General features: G+C 41.7%; 1 protein-coding gene across 2 annotated transcripts in view; it reads right to left on the reverse strand.

Moving 5' to 3' along the window:
• Window positions 1–1,508: 1,508 nt before the first annotated feature.
• MACO1 (macoilin 1) overlaps window positions 1,509–20,154 on the reverse strand; it is a 1,116,587-nt gene continuing 1,097,941 nt past the window's right edge. For both annotated transcript variants that reach the window (XM_044060081.1, XM_044060080.1), the window contains exon 11: window positions 1,509–3,329. In XM_044060081.1, coding sequence (XP_043916016.1) covers window positions 3,130–3,329 — 200 coding nt within the window. In that variant the 3' untranslated portion in view covers window positions 1,509–3,129. The remainder of the gene's footprint in view (window positions 3,330–20,154) is intronic.

The following is a 20,154-nucleotide window of genomic DNA, read 5'->3' on the forward strand; positions in this document are numbered from 1 at the left end:
GAGACATCTGCAGGCTCCACAGTTGAAGTATCTTACAGCATACTGGACTCCGAATTGGTCTCAGTAGAAGCCTGTGAATCTGAAGTAGCAGGTATCAGGGGCTGCAAAAGTGCCTCACTGAGTACCGGCGAACTGGCGACTGGCTTAGGAGAAGCATCATCAGCTTTGAACCTAGGCGGCCTGTCTCTGTCTTTATGCGTTTTTTCAGAATGTCGGTAGTCGGATGGCTTACTGAAGACATATCTGGATAACTGAACTGAGCCCCAAAATATTTAGAGGCGAAAATATACAGACAATGGATAGTTCGTTGTTTAAATAAAGCACAAAACCGACAGTGAGGTACTTCGTGGTCAGGGCCTAGGCAAGGAATGCAGTACGAATGAAAATCTTTACATGGTATTTGCTTACCACAAGAAATGCAATTATTTACTTTTACTGACATCAGTTTAGAGCAAGAAAAAGTTTCCCCAATGGGGTACTTAGCTTTTAGTTGAAGACTTTGGTTCTGAAACTCGAAAACAAAAGTTTCAGGAGTCGGCCGACCAGAACTTGCGAACTGCTTCTGCTTCTGGCACAGCACGGCAAGAAAGACTGATGTAATGGCGTTGGCTGCATATTTTATACCCCTGACTACCTGACGTCAAGGAAGAAGAAACAGCAACCGACGCAGGACCCAAGACTTTGTTAATCAGGCTGACTGAGGGCTACTGCAAGCAGATAACCCAAATGTGATGACTGTAACAGTGAAACACGAAGATCAGAAAATACACCCCTGGGATTCCACCTGTGTCCCTGCTGGACAGGGGCTTTGGGTGCTGACTTGTCTAAACATGGGCTAAACCCTTGGCTAGACTTATAAGGGCCTCAGGGCCAATATCCTAGTAACCTCCTATGATCATATAAACATAATTCCATTTTTTCCCATCTATGTTTTGATATTGTAAACTGCGTCTTGAACTAGATGTTGTAGCATATTCATCTGTAAATATGTTTTTTTTTTTTTTTATAGAAAATCCTTTATCTGTAAATACGTTTTGTTTGTTTCTTATGTGACTATTCACCTAGGCTCTGCCTGCAAATGGTCCATTAAGATCAGTGTACTATCCTGGTAAACAAATATACATTTTCTAATGATGCACATTAAAACAAGATGTGAAATGCATCTGCACCAAAAAACAACTGAGGAATATGTGCCCTCTTAACTACATATGCAGACAACCATAACAGAAGACTCATCTGTACGTAGTCAAATACAGGAACTGTCATAAGACCTTCAGAAAGCAGTCCCAAAAGTTGAGAATTCTCGAAAGATACAGTGAATTAACACCTTGGGTCAGACTCTCATTACCTCAGTTTGCAAGCTACATGTGTGATAGTGAAATTAATTTTCCCAGATAAAGTGTGAAACAGAAATTTTGATGATCTCTCTCATTAAGCATCATAATAAAATAAATGCATAATAATATACACACATAAGCATTCCATCTTTAAAAAGATTTGTAACCAAATTCTTCTGCAATAAATGTTTATTCCTTGTAAACCCCACAGAAAAGAAATGCAGCCAAGTCAATTAAAAAAAAGTCCAAAAATGGCAGCAAATGGGGTATACTGCAACATGACAGGTCTGTTGATATTTGATGTTTGAACAAAGCTTTCAGTAACCCTTTTCTTTACTCAATACTTTCTTGGTGACAACTACACAAGGTGACTAAAACAATACAAATGTCAAGGGGAACAGAACAAAAACAATCTAGATGCAGCTAGCTTTTGATTCCCAAATAAGTTCATTATCAAAATTCTTTCATTTAGTTTCAAGTTAGTTCTTGCCCCCATTAAATTAACTTGTTCTTGGAAGCATTCTGATTTAGAAAATGTTTTCCTTGGTGGGGTGAATGTACTAGTGAGCAAAGAAAATGTAAACTTTTTTTTCCCCCAGAGTCCACTGCAAGTGCAAACAATTCAGGTATGAAATGGTCTTCAGTTCTATTTTACGAGTGCAATGTTTAACTGTGTTACTTTAACACATTTCGAAATGAAAATATTTTCTTCATTAGCATTATTTTAGATTCCAAATGCTACTTGGCACAAAAGTTTTTTTTTCCAGAGCTGTAACATACTACTAAAAGCAGAAACACTGAAAGCATAGATGGACTAAACAAAAATACAAAACTATTGCTAGACATCTGAACAGTACACAATACTTATTTTGCAAAATAATGATTCCTCTGTCATGTCTTCCAATGGACAGCATAAGCAAATGTTAAAACACATTGGGAATCTCTAGTACTAAAAAAAAAATTGCTAGCATTACAATAAATTAATACCATGGTCTAACGTATGCTTTTTGCAGTAGACTCTGCTAAAAAAATGGATCAGAACTTGAAGGACAGTGAACAGTAAAAATGAACAATAAATATTAAGTTTCCTCTTGAAACCAGTCTTATTCAAGGCACTGTGAACAAGACAACTCTCCAACTTACTAAACACACCAACGGGAATAAATATATATATATTTTTTTTACACAACAACAACCAATACACTACCAGCTATTCCTGTTACTAAGACTTTCCCTTTTTAAACTTAAATGATGCCTCATAATTTGCTTGGTCCTAACAGTAGGGAGGTGAGCAAATTAGTTTGCAACATTTATTACAAAACATTTAAATAAAACACTGATAATCCTTCCAGAGCTTTGCTGGATCACTGAAATCCTTTCAGCCTAAAAGTTAAGGGAGCAGTGCTATCATACAAGTTCCTTTACCACTTATGATAGCTGGCTTTGTTTTTGTGACACTGAAAGGGTCTGGAAAAAGCAAAACCCTGAAAACATCTTCCCCAAGAGGAAACCAGGTAGAAGTAATACATAAAGGCAGAACAGACTATTGAATATTGAAAACATGACTGGGAATATTCAAAAACACTGGCTGTGAAAAAACACCTGCGAGGTACTTGAAACGTTACAAGAAAGAAACAAGACTGGGCAGTTCTAGTCAAAACCTTGATGTAATCACTTCTCTTTTCCATTTTGAACTACAAGTACAGTCACACAATACATAGTCATCTTTGACTGCAAAGGGGAAAACACTCGTGTGATGCCACTGTATTGAAAGAATCCGGCTGGCAGGCATTCACTTTTTGAGGGGCTGGTAAACTGAAGCATTTGGATCAAGTCCAGAGGGGCTAGTCTCCACAAACTTGGAGGAGTAGTGTTGGGTGACAGGACTCAGAGTGCTGGTAGCTGCAGTGTACGGACCAGGCATTACTGCCATAACTTCTGCAATTTTTTGTTTAAGCTCTTTCACTTCTTGGTCTTTCTGAATGATCTGCCCTAGAATGAGAAAAGAGTGTGGGATAAGTAGTCAAACACTGCTCACAAGGTACATTCAAACTCTGCAGTGATAAACCAATCAACATCTACATTTCAGTAGCAAGATTCTCAACATATCACCAAAAAAAATTAACGTACTAAACATATTGTTTCAAGTCTCCTTAGCTTGTAATACTGCTTTTTCAGCACCTTCATTTGTAGCTTCATGGACGGTCCCGCTCCACCTTCATATGCTCCCCACGAGTACCACTAATTCCCTTCTACCAAAAATGTGCTCCACTACTCTGCCTAAATTCTAAATCTCACTAACCTTTCTGAGTCACGGAATGCAAACTATACTATTTTGTCACATGGTATCCTGAAGGCACCTCCTCCAGTTGCTTACAAAGTCTTAACAGTTCCTGAAATTACTCTTCTGAATACAAAAAAAATTGATTTTTATTTATTTTTTTTTTTTACAGAGCATTTCTTGACACTTTCTTTGCACTCCATGTTCAGAAGTACACAAAACCCCAATAAGAAAGTCTTAATGTATGCTAAATCTAGTTGGGCAGCTACAGCCCAACACTATTCAGTTCCGAACACTAGTGAAACACAGTAGCGCCTGCAAGACAAATATAAAATTAACTTAACATGTTCTGGTGCACTCTTTTGGAAGGTGGATGGAGCAGCCATGTGAGCACAGACTAGTGGAGGCTAGTACATCACTTGCATTTTGATTACCTTACACTGAGGTGCCATTTACAATAGGTGGGCAACAGCTAGAAAGAAACACAACCAATATCAAAATGGTACCAAAGACTATCAGAAATCTTAAGGCCAAAATGGAAGTGCTCAGAATAGGACTGTTAAAACAAAGATGCTAAAGAGAATAACACCTGAAATCATGATCCAAATGTTAATGCTTGAAGGTGTGAGCCAATGACCCAAATGGATGTACACAACTTGGAAGCAGCCATAACTATAGTGGGGTACCCTTGGAACACACCAGTCAAAAGGCTGACTCAAACAAAAATGATGCAGTCAGCAAATGATATGGACAGAGATACACAAGTCACAGGCAGTCCTTTCTCAGGATGGTGTGAATGAAGAGATGGCTGGGTTGCCCAAACTGTTGGGTACAACTTGAACAATGTGAAAGGTTAACTTCTGGACTCTACTGAAGGAAAGAAAAGACGAATAGACTGGTTTCAGGGCATTTCAGAAAATACTTTCCATAAGAAATGGGTGCTAACTTTAAGGGACACCAGATCCTTGTAAATGACCAAGCTTTCTAATAAGAGACTACAACTAGATCCCATGGGCAGCGACAATGGCCTACAAGTACAGCTGTGTTATAAACTTACCATAAATGTAGATGTTTGAGTAGATTTACTGAAGTCCTCATTTCTGGTATTCCTACCTGCAGGAAGGCAGACTGGCCAGTCCTGCTTCCACAGCACTACTTTTCCCAAGGACTTCAGCAGACACCCTCCGAACATTACACAAGTATGTCAGCAGGATAAGAGATGTGCTTATGCAAGGACATTAGTGGGGTAAGAGATGCAATAGCTAAAAGCAATTTCAGATCTTACTTGCCCTGGCTAAAACCAGTGAGACCTTGAACTGGATGGATCCCTCTATGTCCCAGGTCTACCCGAAAGGTGAAGATAAATGAGGGAAGGCAGGCCAGGTAGTGAAGACACAGGAGGAGCAGATAAAGGACTAGGGTGCCATCTCAACCTCTGCTGCAAAGAAAACAGGTGAAGAAGGCAATAGAGGGAGAAAGAAGGCGGTAGGTGCGAAGGTAGCAGGACGAGAACACTGAATCCTCTTCAGCATCCGGATTCAGTTTTGGATTAGGTGGACCTTGGGCTCCAGGCTATTTTCAAACCATGTACCTCCTGCACGCATTTTAGGACCATATATAAATGTGTGTCCTTTTGTATTCAACTTCCTGAATGTTTTAATGAATACTTCTTATTTAATACAGCAATATTTGTTTGTGTTTTAAATTTGCAGTTTTAAACATTTTTCTCCATAAGCAGGGGAACAAAGTGTTTTAACCAATAATGACAAAATTAACCATTTCAAAACATTTCATCTATAAAATGCCACCCAAACTACTGTAATTATAATCCAACAATGTCCATATTCATAGACACTTTCACTATGAACACATTCAATTTCTGATTGTGATAAAGGCCACAGTAAATTACACAAATGCATACACCTTGGCCTGCAAAAACAGACCAATGACTTCGCTATTAACTTATCAGGGTGAGACATTTAAAACCTCAGTCATTTCCCACACCCAGTAATAATGGGTACATTATTAACTGCATCCTTCTCGGATGTCTGCAACAAAACAATGACTCAAGAAATTTCAAATTTGTTTTACACAAATACATGGTAGCCATAACAAAATATTCCAACATACATGCACACTAGTCCTGCAAAGCCAGACTAAAGACAACTTAAAAACTGTAACAGCATAAGGCACTTTCACCCAAAGATGGGCCCAACCCATACCAGCAGTGATAGCCACTTTGTTGACTGTGTATACCCCCTTACTGTCATGATGAAACAAATTACATGTGTGTTACTGGTAGCTTTGTATGAACTGCATAAAGATCACACCATAAAACCCAGCCATGTGAAGCACAGTTTAAATATAAAGGTATTTACTATTAGAGCATAAGAAATATTAACCACCTAATAACATATGCCAAGTCGATACAATCTTAGCAGAAGTAAAAGTCATTTGAATAACTTCACATTAATGACAACTCTTACAAATGCAGACATTGCTCCGAGGACACATGTAGGGCATATCACCTGCAGAAGGTTAAATTTTGGTATCCCAGCCACATGTCAGTAGTGATAAACCACTTGTTTGGGATACTGCCAACAGTGACTTCAGTCAGGACATTAACTATTGCTAATCCAGACACTGCTGTTAGCAAACAGCTTCATATTTCAGTGCATCTACAAATGTAATGCCTGTTGCCATAGAAGGATAAATGGCCTATACTTCATTAATAACTGGTGTGCTGATGACATTGCCGTAACATTTCCTAAACTAGATCAACTATGCAATAGGGAATGGCTGGCAGAAAACCACAGCTTCATAGCTAAGCATGCAATCCAGGAAATCAGAGAGATTAACCCAAATTCCCCAAGTACTATCCGGTTAAGTTACTTGCTCAAGATCACAAAGTAGGTAAATTAAGGTTGCAAGATTCAAATCATGCACCTACGGCATATGAAGCAACTCATTAACAGAGTTTTAGTCCACTGTGCAAACTGCCAAACTAAGTTTTTAACTAAATGCAGAAATCCTTAATAACCCAATCTTGCAGAGAATACTGTCACAGTAATGTGCAGCAATGACTGCATTATGGATAGGGTTGCCACCTTTTTAAATGCCCAAAGTGGGACATTTTTGGTACAAACATCAGATTTTGCAGGCCAAAACATACCAACGGCCAGTACAAAGGATAGAACTTCCCTTTTTCGCCTAAATAAAAGGTTATTCTTGTAGCATTTTAGTTGCTTATTCTGTTTCTTATAACATGTACGTGTTTCAGATACAGAATAACTGTTTTATGCAACTATTATATAAAATATAGGAAATCATTTTGTCCTAAAATCTCAGGACATTTCCCATTTTTCCAATTTTTTAGCAGGACACAACTGCCCAAAGAGGGACTGTCCCTCGCAAAGTGGGACAGGTGGCAACCCTAATTATGGATGCTGAAGATCAAATGTTTCTAATCATTCTAAATAATTTAGACTAGACAACCGGTCAAATGTCAACCATTATGCAGTTGAAGGCTGAGAAAAAGATGCTGTAAAATATTTTAAAATGCAACACGTTTAAGACTATATTACACAATCGAGGCCTATTAATGCCCCATTTCATTCTTTAGTGCAATGAACAACATAATTAAAGAAAACACAAGAGATGCTGCAGCAGCTTTTGTTCAATAACCCAAGAGTTATACAAAAAGAAGAATTACTGCATACAGCATACTTCTTTTTTTTTGGGGGGGGGGGGGCGACACTTGCAGGACACCTACATCTCTTTTTTGATCTCCTTATGTCTTCCTTGTCATCAAAACTAGTTATCCCCCCACATCACTAACTACAGGACTTACCTGAACAGCTGATGATGCTGCACTGTTGCAGTGTACATCTCCAGAGTCAGTGCCAGATCATTATCAAATGGGCCTCTATGCAGGATAATCAGCAAGGTCCCCACCAGCGACACCAATATGCAATTAAATGTCTCTTTCCAACTGTCAAAAAACACTGTTCAAACCTGTCAAAGGGCATACTAGTTCTTCTCTGCTTTCACAATTACAACAGAGGTATGGAATGTATTTAATCAAAACCTTTATTTCAAATTTTGCAGCAAAACCACAGCAATTGTCTAAACATACCTGGACAGTGAAAAAAGACATAGTATGAAAAACAATAAACTTCTCTTCCCTTGAAACTCACATTTAGTGAAAATACATCTGGCAACCCATTAAACTACAACAGATGTGTTGGAATTAATAATCAAACAGCATACAGTGAAGCACTAATTAGCAGCTATGTGAAGGGTGAGGAATTCAAAAGACAAATGTGTAATCTGCTAACACTAATTCAAGATTTGATTCCCTCAGTCTGTAGGCCAGTTGGGAAATTGGGCTATGTTCCTCAGTGATCTCCTGGACCACATTCTATCTATGAACATGTAGTGTATACTGGTCCCCCCCCAAAGGTACCTCACATATCCAGCTTTTCTACTGCTAATAGGAAATTTGCTTGGGCTCTGGGCATTTTGCTTGCTTCAGGCCCAGTTTGCAGCTGCTTTTCAAACTGATGGTGACTCTTTAGTCTGTTTTTAATTTATGCTCCATAGCAGGGCCTGCTACTCTACTTGTCTGCCTGCTTTGTGCTGCATTTCTTTGCTACACATTTTTACTGTTTTGACCAATTATAACTCAATTTTACAGTACAGTAGTGTACACTTACCATAAATGTAGATGAGAGTGTATTCACTGTTGCAGTCATCACATTTGGGGTAATCTGCTGGCAGGTTGCCCTCAGTCAGCCTGATTAACAAAGTCTTGGGTCCTGCGTCGGTTGCTGCCCCTTCTTCCATAACATCAGGTCGTCAGGGGTATAAAACATGCAGCAGACACCATTACATCAGTTTTTCTTGCCCCAGATGTCAGGTGCCCCCCAAATGGGGAGCAAAATATATATAAATACATATACATATATATATATAAATACATATACATATATATATATATATATATATATATATATATATATATATATATATATATGTATGTAGAATAAAAAACACAAAACATATACTTCCAAACAAAAACAAATACACCAAAAAGGCTTTTAAAGATAGCAACAGAAATGAGAGGTATATAGAAAAACAGGGGGCTGGAGGGAGGGTAACCAGGACTGCAACAGTGAATACACTCGAAAATCTACATTTATGGTAAGTGTACACAACTGTACTATGTTCTTCGTGTTTCACTGTTGCAGTCATTATATTTGGGTAGAATCCCAAAGCTATGGTTGGGAGGATGGATTTATACAACATTAGGAGCAGCTATAAAGCCCTGCAGGACAGCAGTGGCAAAGCCTGCTCTGGATTTAGAAAAGAGGGGAAAATGGTAATGTTTGGTGAATGTATGAAGTGAGCTCCAGGTAGCAGCTTTTAGAATGTCTCTGGTAGGAACCCCTCTGAGAAAGGCTACAGAAGTAGATGCAGCCCTGGTGGAATGAGATCTGATCCCCTTGGGGACAGGTTTACCATGGTGCATATAGCAGAAAAGAATACAATGGCTTATCCATTTGGAAATAGTCTGCTTTGAAATAGCCTTTCCCTCTGCCCCTGCAGCAAATGCCACCAGTAACTGTTCAGATTTTCTTAGAGATTTAGTCCTGTTTAAGTAGAATCTTAGTTGTCTTTGTAAATCCAATGAATGCAGAATTCGCTCACCCTTGTTCTGTGGATTTGGGAAGAAAGTTGGCAGATGGATGGTCTGATTATGGGCCACACTGGATACCACTTTATGCATAAAGGATGAATTGGTGCTGAGAGCCACCCTGTCTGGGTAAAAAGTAATGAAAGGCTCCACTGCCATAAGAGCCTGTAGTTCTGAAATCCTTCTAGCTGAGGTGACTGCTAAAAGAAAAGCTGTTTTCCAAGAGAGAAATTTTAGGTCCGCAGTAGCAGCTGGCTCAAAAGGAGGTACAGTGAGTTTTTCCAAAACAAAATTGAGGTCCCATGCAGGAGTTGGTGCTCTCCTGGGAGGTCTTAAATTTTGGCCCTCTGAGGTACTGCTTTAGCAGAGGATGAGAAAAGAGGGGAGGCTCTGTGTTGTAATGCGCTGAAATGGCAGAGGCATAGATTTTACAGAAGAAAAAAATAGGCCCTTGTGAAGCATCTCAGTTAAGTATTGCAGAATCTGAGGAATATTGGGCATTGCTGTGCTTATTCCTTGTGCTTGGTTCCAGGCACAGAATCTTTTCTATTTGTCAGCATAAGATTTTCTAGTACTAGGCCTTCTAGCCTCCAAAATGACATCCATCACAGATTTGCTGAGAGATGTAACTGGTGAAATTAGTTGATTAGCCATGCTGAGAGATGCAACTGGTGAAATTAGCTGATTAGCCATGCTGCAAGATTCAAAGTTTGGATCTGAGTGTGCAGAATTTGATAGTTCTGCTGAGACAGTAGGTAAGGTGTCTGAGGCAGGTACCGAAGAGGAAGGTGCGACATATTGCGCATGAGTTGGTACCAGTGTTGGCGAGGCCAGTCTGGAGCAATCAGAATCATTTTTGGTTTTTCCTGTCTGACTTTTAGTAAGACCTTGGAGAGGCAGAGGGGGAAAGGCATAGACGGGACAGAGCATCCACTCTCCAAGCATTTTTTGTGATGAATCCTTGTGCAGAATTTGTCCAACTGATAGGTCTTTTGCCTCACCCCAAAACTATGTCTGGGCTCCCCCATTTGCATGTCAACATGATGAAGATTTGTGGATCCAGTTTCCATTCGTGTGGGTACATAAGATTTCTGCTTAGTTCGTCTGCCAGAGTACTTTGCTTTCCTGGCAGAAACTGAGCTTGTAGATGTATTTGATAAGTCAAAGCCATGTTCCACAATGCCATGACTAGTCTGCAAAGGGGGTAGGAATGTGTACCCCCTTGCTTGTTTATGTACCACATGACTGTGGTGTCTGTCTTTATCAGTAGATGTCCTGGATGAAGATAGTCCTTGAAGGCTGTTAGAGCATTCTGTACAGCTAGTATCTCTTTCTGATTGATATGTAGGTGCATTTGATTTGGGCTCCATTGGCCCTGAATGCATCTCCCTGCCAGATGTGCACCCCTCAAGCATAGTCTGATGCATCTGTAGTCAGGGTTTGGGCGGCAGGGGGTAGAATGAATGACAGCCCCTTGTTTTGGTGGCAGGCCTCTGCACACCATAGGAACTCTAGCTGCAGGCAAGGAATGATAGAAATCATTGTTTCCAGGCTGTGACAATGTTGACTCCATAAGCTTTTTAGGTACCACTGAAGTTTCCTCATATGCAGTCTTGCATATGGAATTAAAAGAATGCAGGAGGCCATGAACCCCAAGGCCTGCAGAATTTGTCTTGCAGATAGCTGGGTTTTTGTGGCCACCTGTCTGAAGTCAGTCATCAATTGAATTTGTTTTTCTGGCGTAAGGTAAGTCATCTGGGCAGTTGTATTCAAGCTTGCACCCAGGAATATAATTATTTGAGAGGGTACCAGTTGCGATTTCCTTTTGTTTATGGTGTACCCTAGACAAGTTAGAAGCCTTTTTACAAACACCAGATGTTTTAGAAGAGTGTCCTTGTTTTCTGCCTGAATTAGACAGTCGTCCAGGTATGGATAAATTTGAATATTTCTTTGCCTGCAAAATACAATTACTGGTGCCAGGCACATTGTGAAGACCCTGGGCACAGTAGATAAGCCAAAGGGCAGTACAGTGAACTGGTAATGCAAATAGCCTGCTTTGAAGCGGAGGTATCTTCTGCAAGATTCCCTGATTGGGATATGCATGTAAGCCTCTTTTAAGTCTAGAGTTACCAACCAGGCATCCTTGCCTAGCACAGGTAGTAACTGTTGAAGAGTCAGCATCTTGAATTCTGGAATGTCCAAAAATGTATTTAGAATGAATAAGTCCAGAATTGGACGCCATGATTAGTCTTTTCTGGGTACCAGGAAAAGTCTTTAATAGAAACCTTGTCCCTTTTCCCTTTCTGGTACTGGTTGAATAGCCCCCATATTCATGAGGGACAGAACTTGTTTCTGGGCCTCTGCCCACTGATTTGAAGGCATATCTGGTCATCCGTTTGGGATTGGCAATGTGTGGAAATGAAATCTGTATCCCTGGGATACTATATTTAAAACCCATTTGTCCTGGGTAATCAGTTGCCAGTTTCATGCACGAAGTGCCAGTTTTCCCCCCAAAGAGGTGGCCAAAAGATAAGTGTATGGTGATTGCAGTGGAAAGTCATTGAGACTGTTTACCACAGGAAGGTGGCTTGTTGCTTCCAGATTTGGAGGTGGAGGCACCCCATTGCTTTGTTCTAAAAGTTCCTTGCGACTGAAACCTGGAGCCTTTGGAATGCCTTGGTTTGACCTGAGTGGTTCTAGTGGGTACTGGAAAGGACCAGTTCTTAGTAGGCCAGTGCCTACTAAACCTGGGTGGCTGCACTTGAAGGAAATCTTTCACAGTTTGCATAGATTTAGGTTTATCTTCCATCTTTTTCAAAACTTCTTCAGCCTTATTACCAAACAGGCTGTCCTGTTGTAAAGGAGCAACCAACAATTTTGCTTTAACATGGTCAGGCAGACTTTGCTCCTTGAGCCAAGCATGCCTTCTTTTATCTCAGATCCAGTTACAGCAGCCCTGCAAGAGGCCTCCAAGGAATCAAAACCACATTGCAAAGTATGTTTTCCAACTTGTTCAGCTGAATGCAATAAATCCTGCAACTCTATTTTCCACACGGTCAGAAATCAACATCATTTTCTGTTTAAGTAAACCCATGACATGCTGTTGATATTTAAGCATATGAAATTGACAGTTTAAAGCCCTGATTGCCAAGGTTGTAGATGTGTAAACAAGTCTTACCCCATCTATCCAGCGCCATGGAATCTCTATCAGAAGGGGTAAGATTTTTAGCAGTAGAAGCCTTAACGCCCTTGGGACCCTAAGAAATAGTTTCAGGGTCAGCAGTGGGTTTTTAAAAAGGAATTTCTGGGAATCAGGAACCCTGTAGTATCTGTCTGGCTTACTAGGAGCCGGAGGTAGGGAATCAGGAGTCATACTGGATTCTGAGAAAACATCATCAACAATGTCTAGAACAGGAGGTATAGCCAAAGGCCTATGTTGAGGAAGAAGAAGAAAATCCTTAAGTCTCTCTCTAGATTCTGAGAAATCCTGACTCTCCCAGTGAAAGTGTTCCCTTAATGTAAGCAAAGTTTCTCCAAAAGAAAAATCCTCAGGAGGAGAAGCAGAAGGGTCCTCATAACTGGGTATAGATACTTCCTGATCAGAAGAGGAACCAGAAGAAATAGAAACCTGATCTGAAGATTCATAGTCAGTGCCTTGCCTAGGTCTCTTAGCAGGAGGGGGATGGGTACCCCTGATCAAGGTAATTTAATCCTCAGCCATTTTGATCATTTGTTTTTTAGGCACTGGGGCCTGTACACGTGGCCCAAGCGTCATTTTTTTAGACATAGTAGTTGTTTTTGGCCTTAGTTTTGAAGATGGTGTCGGTTTAATATACAAATCTTTAGGCCTGAAAACATCCTCAGAAGCCGGTGCCTGCTCAGCAACTCCGGACCCATCTAAGGTAGACACATCCGCAGTTCAATACTTCAAGTATCTCGCAGCATACCAGACTCCGAATGGGTCTCAGTAGATGCCTGCAAATCAAAAGTAGCAGGTATCAGAGGCTGCGAAAGCGCCTCACTGAGTACCGGCGAACCAGCGACTGGCTTAAGAGAAGCTTCGTCGTCGGGTTTTGGACCTCGATGGTCTCTCTCTCTTTTTCTTTGTGTTTTTTTTTTTAGGTATTTTGGTAGTCCGATTGCTAACCGATGACATTTCTGGATAGTTAAATCTTGAGCCAAAATAATTAGAAGCAAAAATATACAGAAGTTTAATAGTGCGTTGATTAAATTTAGCACAAAACCGACAGCAAAGCACGTTGTGGTCAGGGCCTAGGCAAGGAATACAGTACAAATGAAAATCCTTATTAGGTATTTGCTTCCCACAAGTAATACAATTATTAACTTTTACTGACATCAGTAAGGAACAAGAAAAAGTTTCCCCAACGGGGTACTTGGCTTTTAGTTGAAGACTTCGGTTCTGAAACTCGAAAACGAAAATTTCAGGAGTCGGCTGACTGGCACTTGCGAACTGCTTCTGCTTCACGCACCGCGCGGCAAGAAAGACTGATGTAATAGCATCGACTGCATGTTTTATACCCCTGACGACCTGACGTCATGGAAAAAGGGACAGCAACCAACGCAGGACCCAAGATTTTGTTAATCAGGCTGACTGAGGGCAACCTGCCAGCAGATTACCCCCAAATGTAATGACTGCAACAGTGAAACACAAAGAACATCTTCCTACTAGTCCCAAGTATAACTGAGGACTGTGAGTTTTTATTTAATCACATTCCATCTGTGTGTGTTTCTGTCTAAATAAACCTTGATACACCGTGGGTAGCAGAAGGAGATGTTGCACAGTATAGACTTGGATTCTGCATGTCTGGCAGTTAGCACATGGGGCTAAGTCTGTACGCTATGTCTGGCAGTTAGCACATGGGGCTAAGTCTGTACGCTATGTCTGGCAGTTAGCACATGGGGCTAAGTCTGTACGCTATGTCTGGCAGTTAAGCACATGGGGCTAAGTCTGTACGCTATGTCTGGCAGTTAGCACATGGGGCTAAGTCTGTACGCTATGTCTGGCAGTTAGCACATGGGGCTAAGTCTGTACGCTATGTCTGGCAGTTAGCACATGGGGCTAAGTCTGTAAGCTATGTCTGGCAGTTAGCACATGGGGCTAAGTCTGTACGCTATGTCTGCCAGTTAGCACATGGGGCTAAGTCTGTACGCTATGTCTGCCAGTTAGCACATGGGGCTAAGTCTGTACGCTATGTCTGCCAGTTAGCACATGGGGCTAAGTCTGTACGCTATGTCTGGCAGTTAGCACATGGGGCTAAGTCTGTACGCTATGTCTGGCAGTTAGCACATGGGGCCAAGTCTGTACGCTATGTCTGGCAGCAGCACAGAGGAATAAGGCTATGAGTTGGTAATTAGTCGCTTCCTGTAGTAAAGGGTTTGATTCTGTCAATCTCCATTTGCCTACTATGTGATTCTGAGAAAGTCACTTAAATAGCTAGTGCTCCTGGCTTGCTACTAAAAAATTAATTTGTGTGCAGTAGGCTTATCTGGTTAATGCCTCACAGCAAGAGGTTCTCCGGTTCGATCCTCGGCTGGGGTGCCTTCTGTGCGGAGTCTGCATGTCCTCCCTGTGGTCGCGTGGGTTTCCTCCAGATGCTCTGCCTTCCTCTCACATCCCAAAGACAAGTCGTAGGTGGATTGGACACTCCAAACTTGCCCTAAGAGTGTGTGCGTTCTGTGGAAGGTTGGGCGCCGGGCTGGCAACTCGACATCATAAAACTCCAATGCCAATCATGAGCAGACAGGTGATCTGCTGTGGAGACCCCTAACCGGGAAAAGCCGAAAGAAGAAGAGTCTGGGACAGCTCACTGGACACAGGTGTCTCTTTTTCAGGATCAGTCCAAAAGTACTGTCTGACGTGTAGAACAGTTTGTGAACTGTACCTGTAAGAAACATTAAGGACAGCACTTGCATATAAACAGCTAGCATGTGCTACTAGCTTCAGTGCCATTCTGAGCGTGCAGCCAGAGTGAGCATGTACGAGTGTGATAGCTAGTTTGTTTACAAGTTTATCTAAGTTAAAGTTATTAAGCCTCAATCCTGATATGTTTGTACATAATAAAGCTGCCTCAACAGAACCCACAGATGTTAGTCTCTTATCCTGACCAGACGGACAACATGGTATAAGAACTGGGATTCCGGAGACTGCTTTTCAGAGCTATGAGGTACAGAGTTACTATATAAACAGCTTATAATGGCAAAGATTCACGCACCAGGGCACTCATTTTGCTAAACCTAGATGGGTCAAAGGCCATTGAGAGCGTTCATTTTTGTATGCACCAGCAGTACATGAAGGAGAAAGGGAAAACAGTCATAATGTTGTACAAGCTGAATCAAGGAAAGACCCTGAGTGTTTGAAATGCAAATTCAGGGAAATGTGCAACCCCCAGACAAATTTTACATTAGAAAGGCATTTGTTTTACACAAGAGATCAAAAGCCAGGAGAACTTTTGCAGCTTATATTATTGACCTGAGAAACAAAGCTAAAACGTGTAGGTTTAGGGACTTAAAAGATGAGTTAATATAGGACAAGCTTGTGTATAGTATGAATAGTACTGCAGTGATAAAGACTGATTCGCAACAGTGATTTAACTCTGAGCAAAGCTACTGAGATTTGTCAAATCCATGAAGTTAAAGAAAGGCACACACACAAGTATGTTTGCAAGTGATAAGAGCATGGTTTCAGCAGGCTCCAGAGCAAATGTAGACAGCATGAAACACGTGGCTATCAGAAAAGTACAGTTTTGTACCTACCATAAATGTAGATGTTCGAAGATCCACATTGCTGCAGTCAATACACTTGGGTAGTCCGCTGTCCTCGGTCGGCCCGAATATCAAAGTATAAGGCTGATGTCGGTCAAGGCGCATTTGACTGACATCAGAACGTCAGGGTACAAATGCGCATGACCGGCGTCATATCCTCAGTCTTTTCTTGCCCCAGATGTCAGAAGACCCTAAAAAGAAAGGTCAAAACCAAAAGACAGCAAACAACCAACCAACCACCCTTGCAGTAATAATATGTACAATATATACAATATACACCATATTGACAACCCAACCCACACAACCGCCTCTAACCACAGAGGGGAAGGAGGGAGGGTAAATTGGACTGCAGCAATGTGGATCTTCGAACATCTACATTTATGGTAGGTACAAAACTGTACTATGTTCTTCATCTCACATTGCTGCAGTCCTTACACTTGGGTAGAATCCCAAAGCAGAGGTAAGGGAGGATGGCCAAACTATAAAGTAGTAGGAGCTGCCAAAATGCCCTGTAAAATAGCAGTGGCAAAACCAGCCCTAGATTTGGAGTAAAGTGGAAGGTGATAATGCCTAGAGAAGGTATGCACTGAACTCCAAGTAGCCGCCTCCAAAATATCCTTAGTTGCCACCCCCCTTAAAAAAGCTGTCGAAGTGGCAGTAGCCCTAGTGGAATGAGGCCTAATCCCAGCTGGAATCTCCTTGCCATGATGGGAATAACAGAAAGCAATGCAAAACCCAATCCACTTAGAAATAGTTTGTTTTGACACAGGCTTGCCCTGAGAACTCAAAGCAAAAGAAACAAATAACTGCTGAGACTGCCTGAACCCTTTAGTTCTGTCCAAATAATATCGCAACTGCCTGTGTACATCTAAAGTGTGCAAAATCTTTTCCCCTTTATTTTGGGGATTTGCATAAAAAGTAGGCAAATGAATAGTTTGGTTTAAAGCCACACTAGAAACCACTTTAGGCATAAAGGAAGGATTAGTGCGTAAAGATACCCTATCCTTATGGAAAATTAAGAAAGGCTCAACCGCCATAAGGGCCTGCAATTCAGAAACCCTTCTTGCAGAGGTAATGGCTAACAAAAAGCAGTCTTCCATGATAAATATTTCAACTCAGTAGTAGCTGCAGGCTCAAAAGGTTGTAGAGTGAGTTTCTCCAACACAAAATTGAGATCCCAAGCAGGAGTAGGAGCTCACGTGGGGGTCTTATATTCTTTGCCCCTCTAAGAAATTGCTTGAACAAAGGATGAGAAAACAATGGTGGGTTACAATCATAGTGAGCGAAATTGCTGCAGCATGAACCTTAATAGAAGAGAAGGACAAACCTTTGTCCAGTAACTCAGTAAGATATTGAAGAGCCACACTTAAATTAGGCTCAGAAACATCAAAATCCTTTGCTGCACTCCAAAATAAAAATCTCTTCCATTTATCTGCGTACACTTTCCTTGTACTAGGCCTTCTAGCTTCCAAAATAACATTCAAAACTTGCTGTGGAAGTTGAGACCCACTATGGTTCAAAACAGAATATGCCAGGCTGTTAGGTGAAGAGAGTGAAGCTTGACATTGAGCAAATAACTGTCCTCCTGAGACAACAGGTGTGGAATCGAAGGCAAAGGCCATGGAGGCTCCCGTACCAGACTTCTCAGTAATGGGTACCAATGCTGTCGAGGCCAATCTGGAGCTATCAAAATCATCCTTGGCTTGTCCTGTCTGGCCTTTAGTAGTACCTTTGGGAGGAGAGGCAGAGGTGGAAAGGCATACACATGAAGATTGCTCCAATTGAAAGAAAGAGCATCCACTTTCCAAGCTGTGGGATGAAACCTTTTCGTGCAAAACTTTGGCAGCTGGTGGTTTAGTGGAGAAGCGAACAGATCTATGTCTGGAGTTCCCCAGGACACTGTCAATTTCTGAAATACATGAGGATCCAATTTCCACTCGTGGGGATCCATAATTGTCTGCTCAACACATCTGCTAAGGAGTTCTGTGCTCCGGCAGAAACCTTGCCTGAAGATTTAGCTGTAAACTGAGAGCAGTCTCCCACAAAATCATTGCTTGCCTGCATAGAGGATAAGAATGTGTTCCCCCTTGCTTGTTGATGTACCACATGACAGTTGTGTTGTCTGTTAGAATCAACACCTGCCCTGGAAGAAGTAAATCCTTGAAAGCTATTAATGCAAACTGGACTGCTAACATCTCCTTCAAGTTGATATGCAGATGTTGTAGTCTGGCAGGCCACTTGTCTTGTATCCACTTTCCATTCAGATGAGCTCCCCAAGCTTTGTCTGAGGCATCTGTCGTTAGAATCTGATTCGCCTCTGGCGGGGTCACAGAGAGTCCCTTGTTTAGGTGACATTCCTGAGTCCACCACAACAATTCCTTTTGAATGCAAGGTATTATTTGAATGACAGTGTCCAGATCTTGGCAGTGCTGTGTCCATACATTTTTGAGATACCATTGCAGCTTCCTCATATGCAGTTTGGCATTGGGAAGCACCAGAATACAAGATGCCATGAACCCCAAGGCTTGAAGGACTGTCCTTGCAGTCAGCCTGGACTGATGAGACAATTGATGAAAGTAAAGGGAAAGATTCTTTTGTTTGTCCGGGGTCAAAAGGCCATCTGGGATGCTGTATTCAGTCTTACACCCAGAAAGCACATGTCCTGAGAGGGTACTAGACTGGACTTTATTTCGTTCACAGAATACCCCAGGCATCTTAGCACTGCTATCACATATTCCAAATGAAGAAGAAGCTCGTCCCTTCCTTGAGCCAGAATCAGGCAATCGTCCAAATAAGGATAGATCTGTATTCCTTTTAGCCTGAGGAAAGCTATCACTGGAGCCAGAACTTTCGTGAACACTCTGGGCAGTAGATAAGCCAAAGGGCAATGCAGAGAACTGATAATGAGAAGTCCCAGCCGAAAACGCAGATACTTCCTGCAACTCAGTCTGATAGGAACATGAAGGTAAGCCTCCTTGAGATCCAAAGTTACCATCCAATGATCTTTGCCCAGCAGAGGTAAAAGCTGTTGTAACGTCAACATTTTGAACTTGGGAATGTCCAGATAAGTGTTGAGGATAGATAAATCCAAAATTGGTCTCCACGTGTTCCCTTTCTTTGGTACTAGGAACAGGCGAGAATAAAATCCTAGGCCCACTTCTGGCATAGGGACCGGCTGTATGGCCCCTATTTGAAGTAACAGAGAAATTTGTTTGTGAGCCTCTATTCTTTGCTGAGGAGGAACGTCTGGCATGCCTTTGAAAGGAGGCAAGGTATGGAAATAAAACCTGTAACCGTGGTGTATGATATCCAGTACCCATCTGTCTTGGGTAATTAAACTCCAATTTTCCTTGAAAAGTGCCAACCTTCCTCCCAAAGGTGCTGCCAGATGAGAAGGCTCTGGCAGCTGAAAAGGTAGGTCATTGGGTCTGTTTACGAAAGGACTGACCCCTGCCCTCACCGAAGACTGTGCAGGTGAACTCCCTGTTCTAGGCCTGAAAGAGCCCTGAGCTCTGCCCTACCACGTCTAGACCTACCCCTAGACTGGGAATCATAAGAAGGATCGTCCACCCCTTGGTAGGCCAATTTCTACTAAACTTGGAGGCTGAACCTGCAAAAAATCTTTAACAGTCTGCATAGACTTAGCCTTGTCTTCCATTTTCTTTAAGACTGCCTCAACAGGAGAACCAAACAACACATCAGATTGTAAAGGAGCATCTAAAATCCTTGTCTTAACATGGTCAGATAAATTCTGATCCCTCAGCCAGGCGTGCCTGCGAAGAACTGACCCAGTGGCAGCCACCCTGGCCTGTACAGCATCAAAACCACATTGCAAAGAATGCTTACCCACCTGTTCAGAAACATGTACCAAATCTTGTAACTCTTTACACTCAATACCTTCCGCCAGAGCATCTACCTTGGACTTCAATTGTGAAAGGAGATAGTTTTGGTATTTCAACATGTGAAACTGGCAATTCAAAGCCCTCATAGCTAGGGTGGAAGAAGTATAAACTTTCTTTCCCCATCTATCCAAAGCCCTGGCCTCTTTATCTGGAGGA

This window comes from Protopterus annectens, chromosome 1.part2 (assembly GCF_019279795.1).
Source record: "Protopterus annectens isolate FY-2018-M chromosome 1.part2, PAN1.0, whole genome shotgun sequence".
Taxonomy (NCBI): domain Eukaryota; kingdom Metazoa; phylum Chordata; order Ceratodontiformes; family Protopteridae; genus Protopterus; species Protopterus annectens.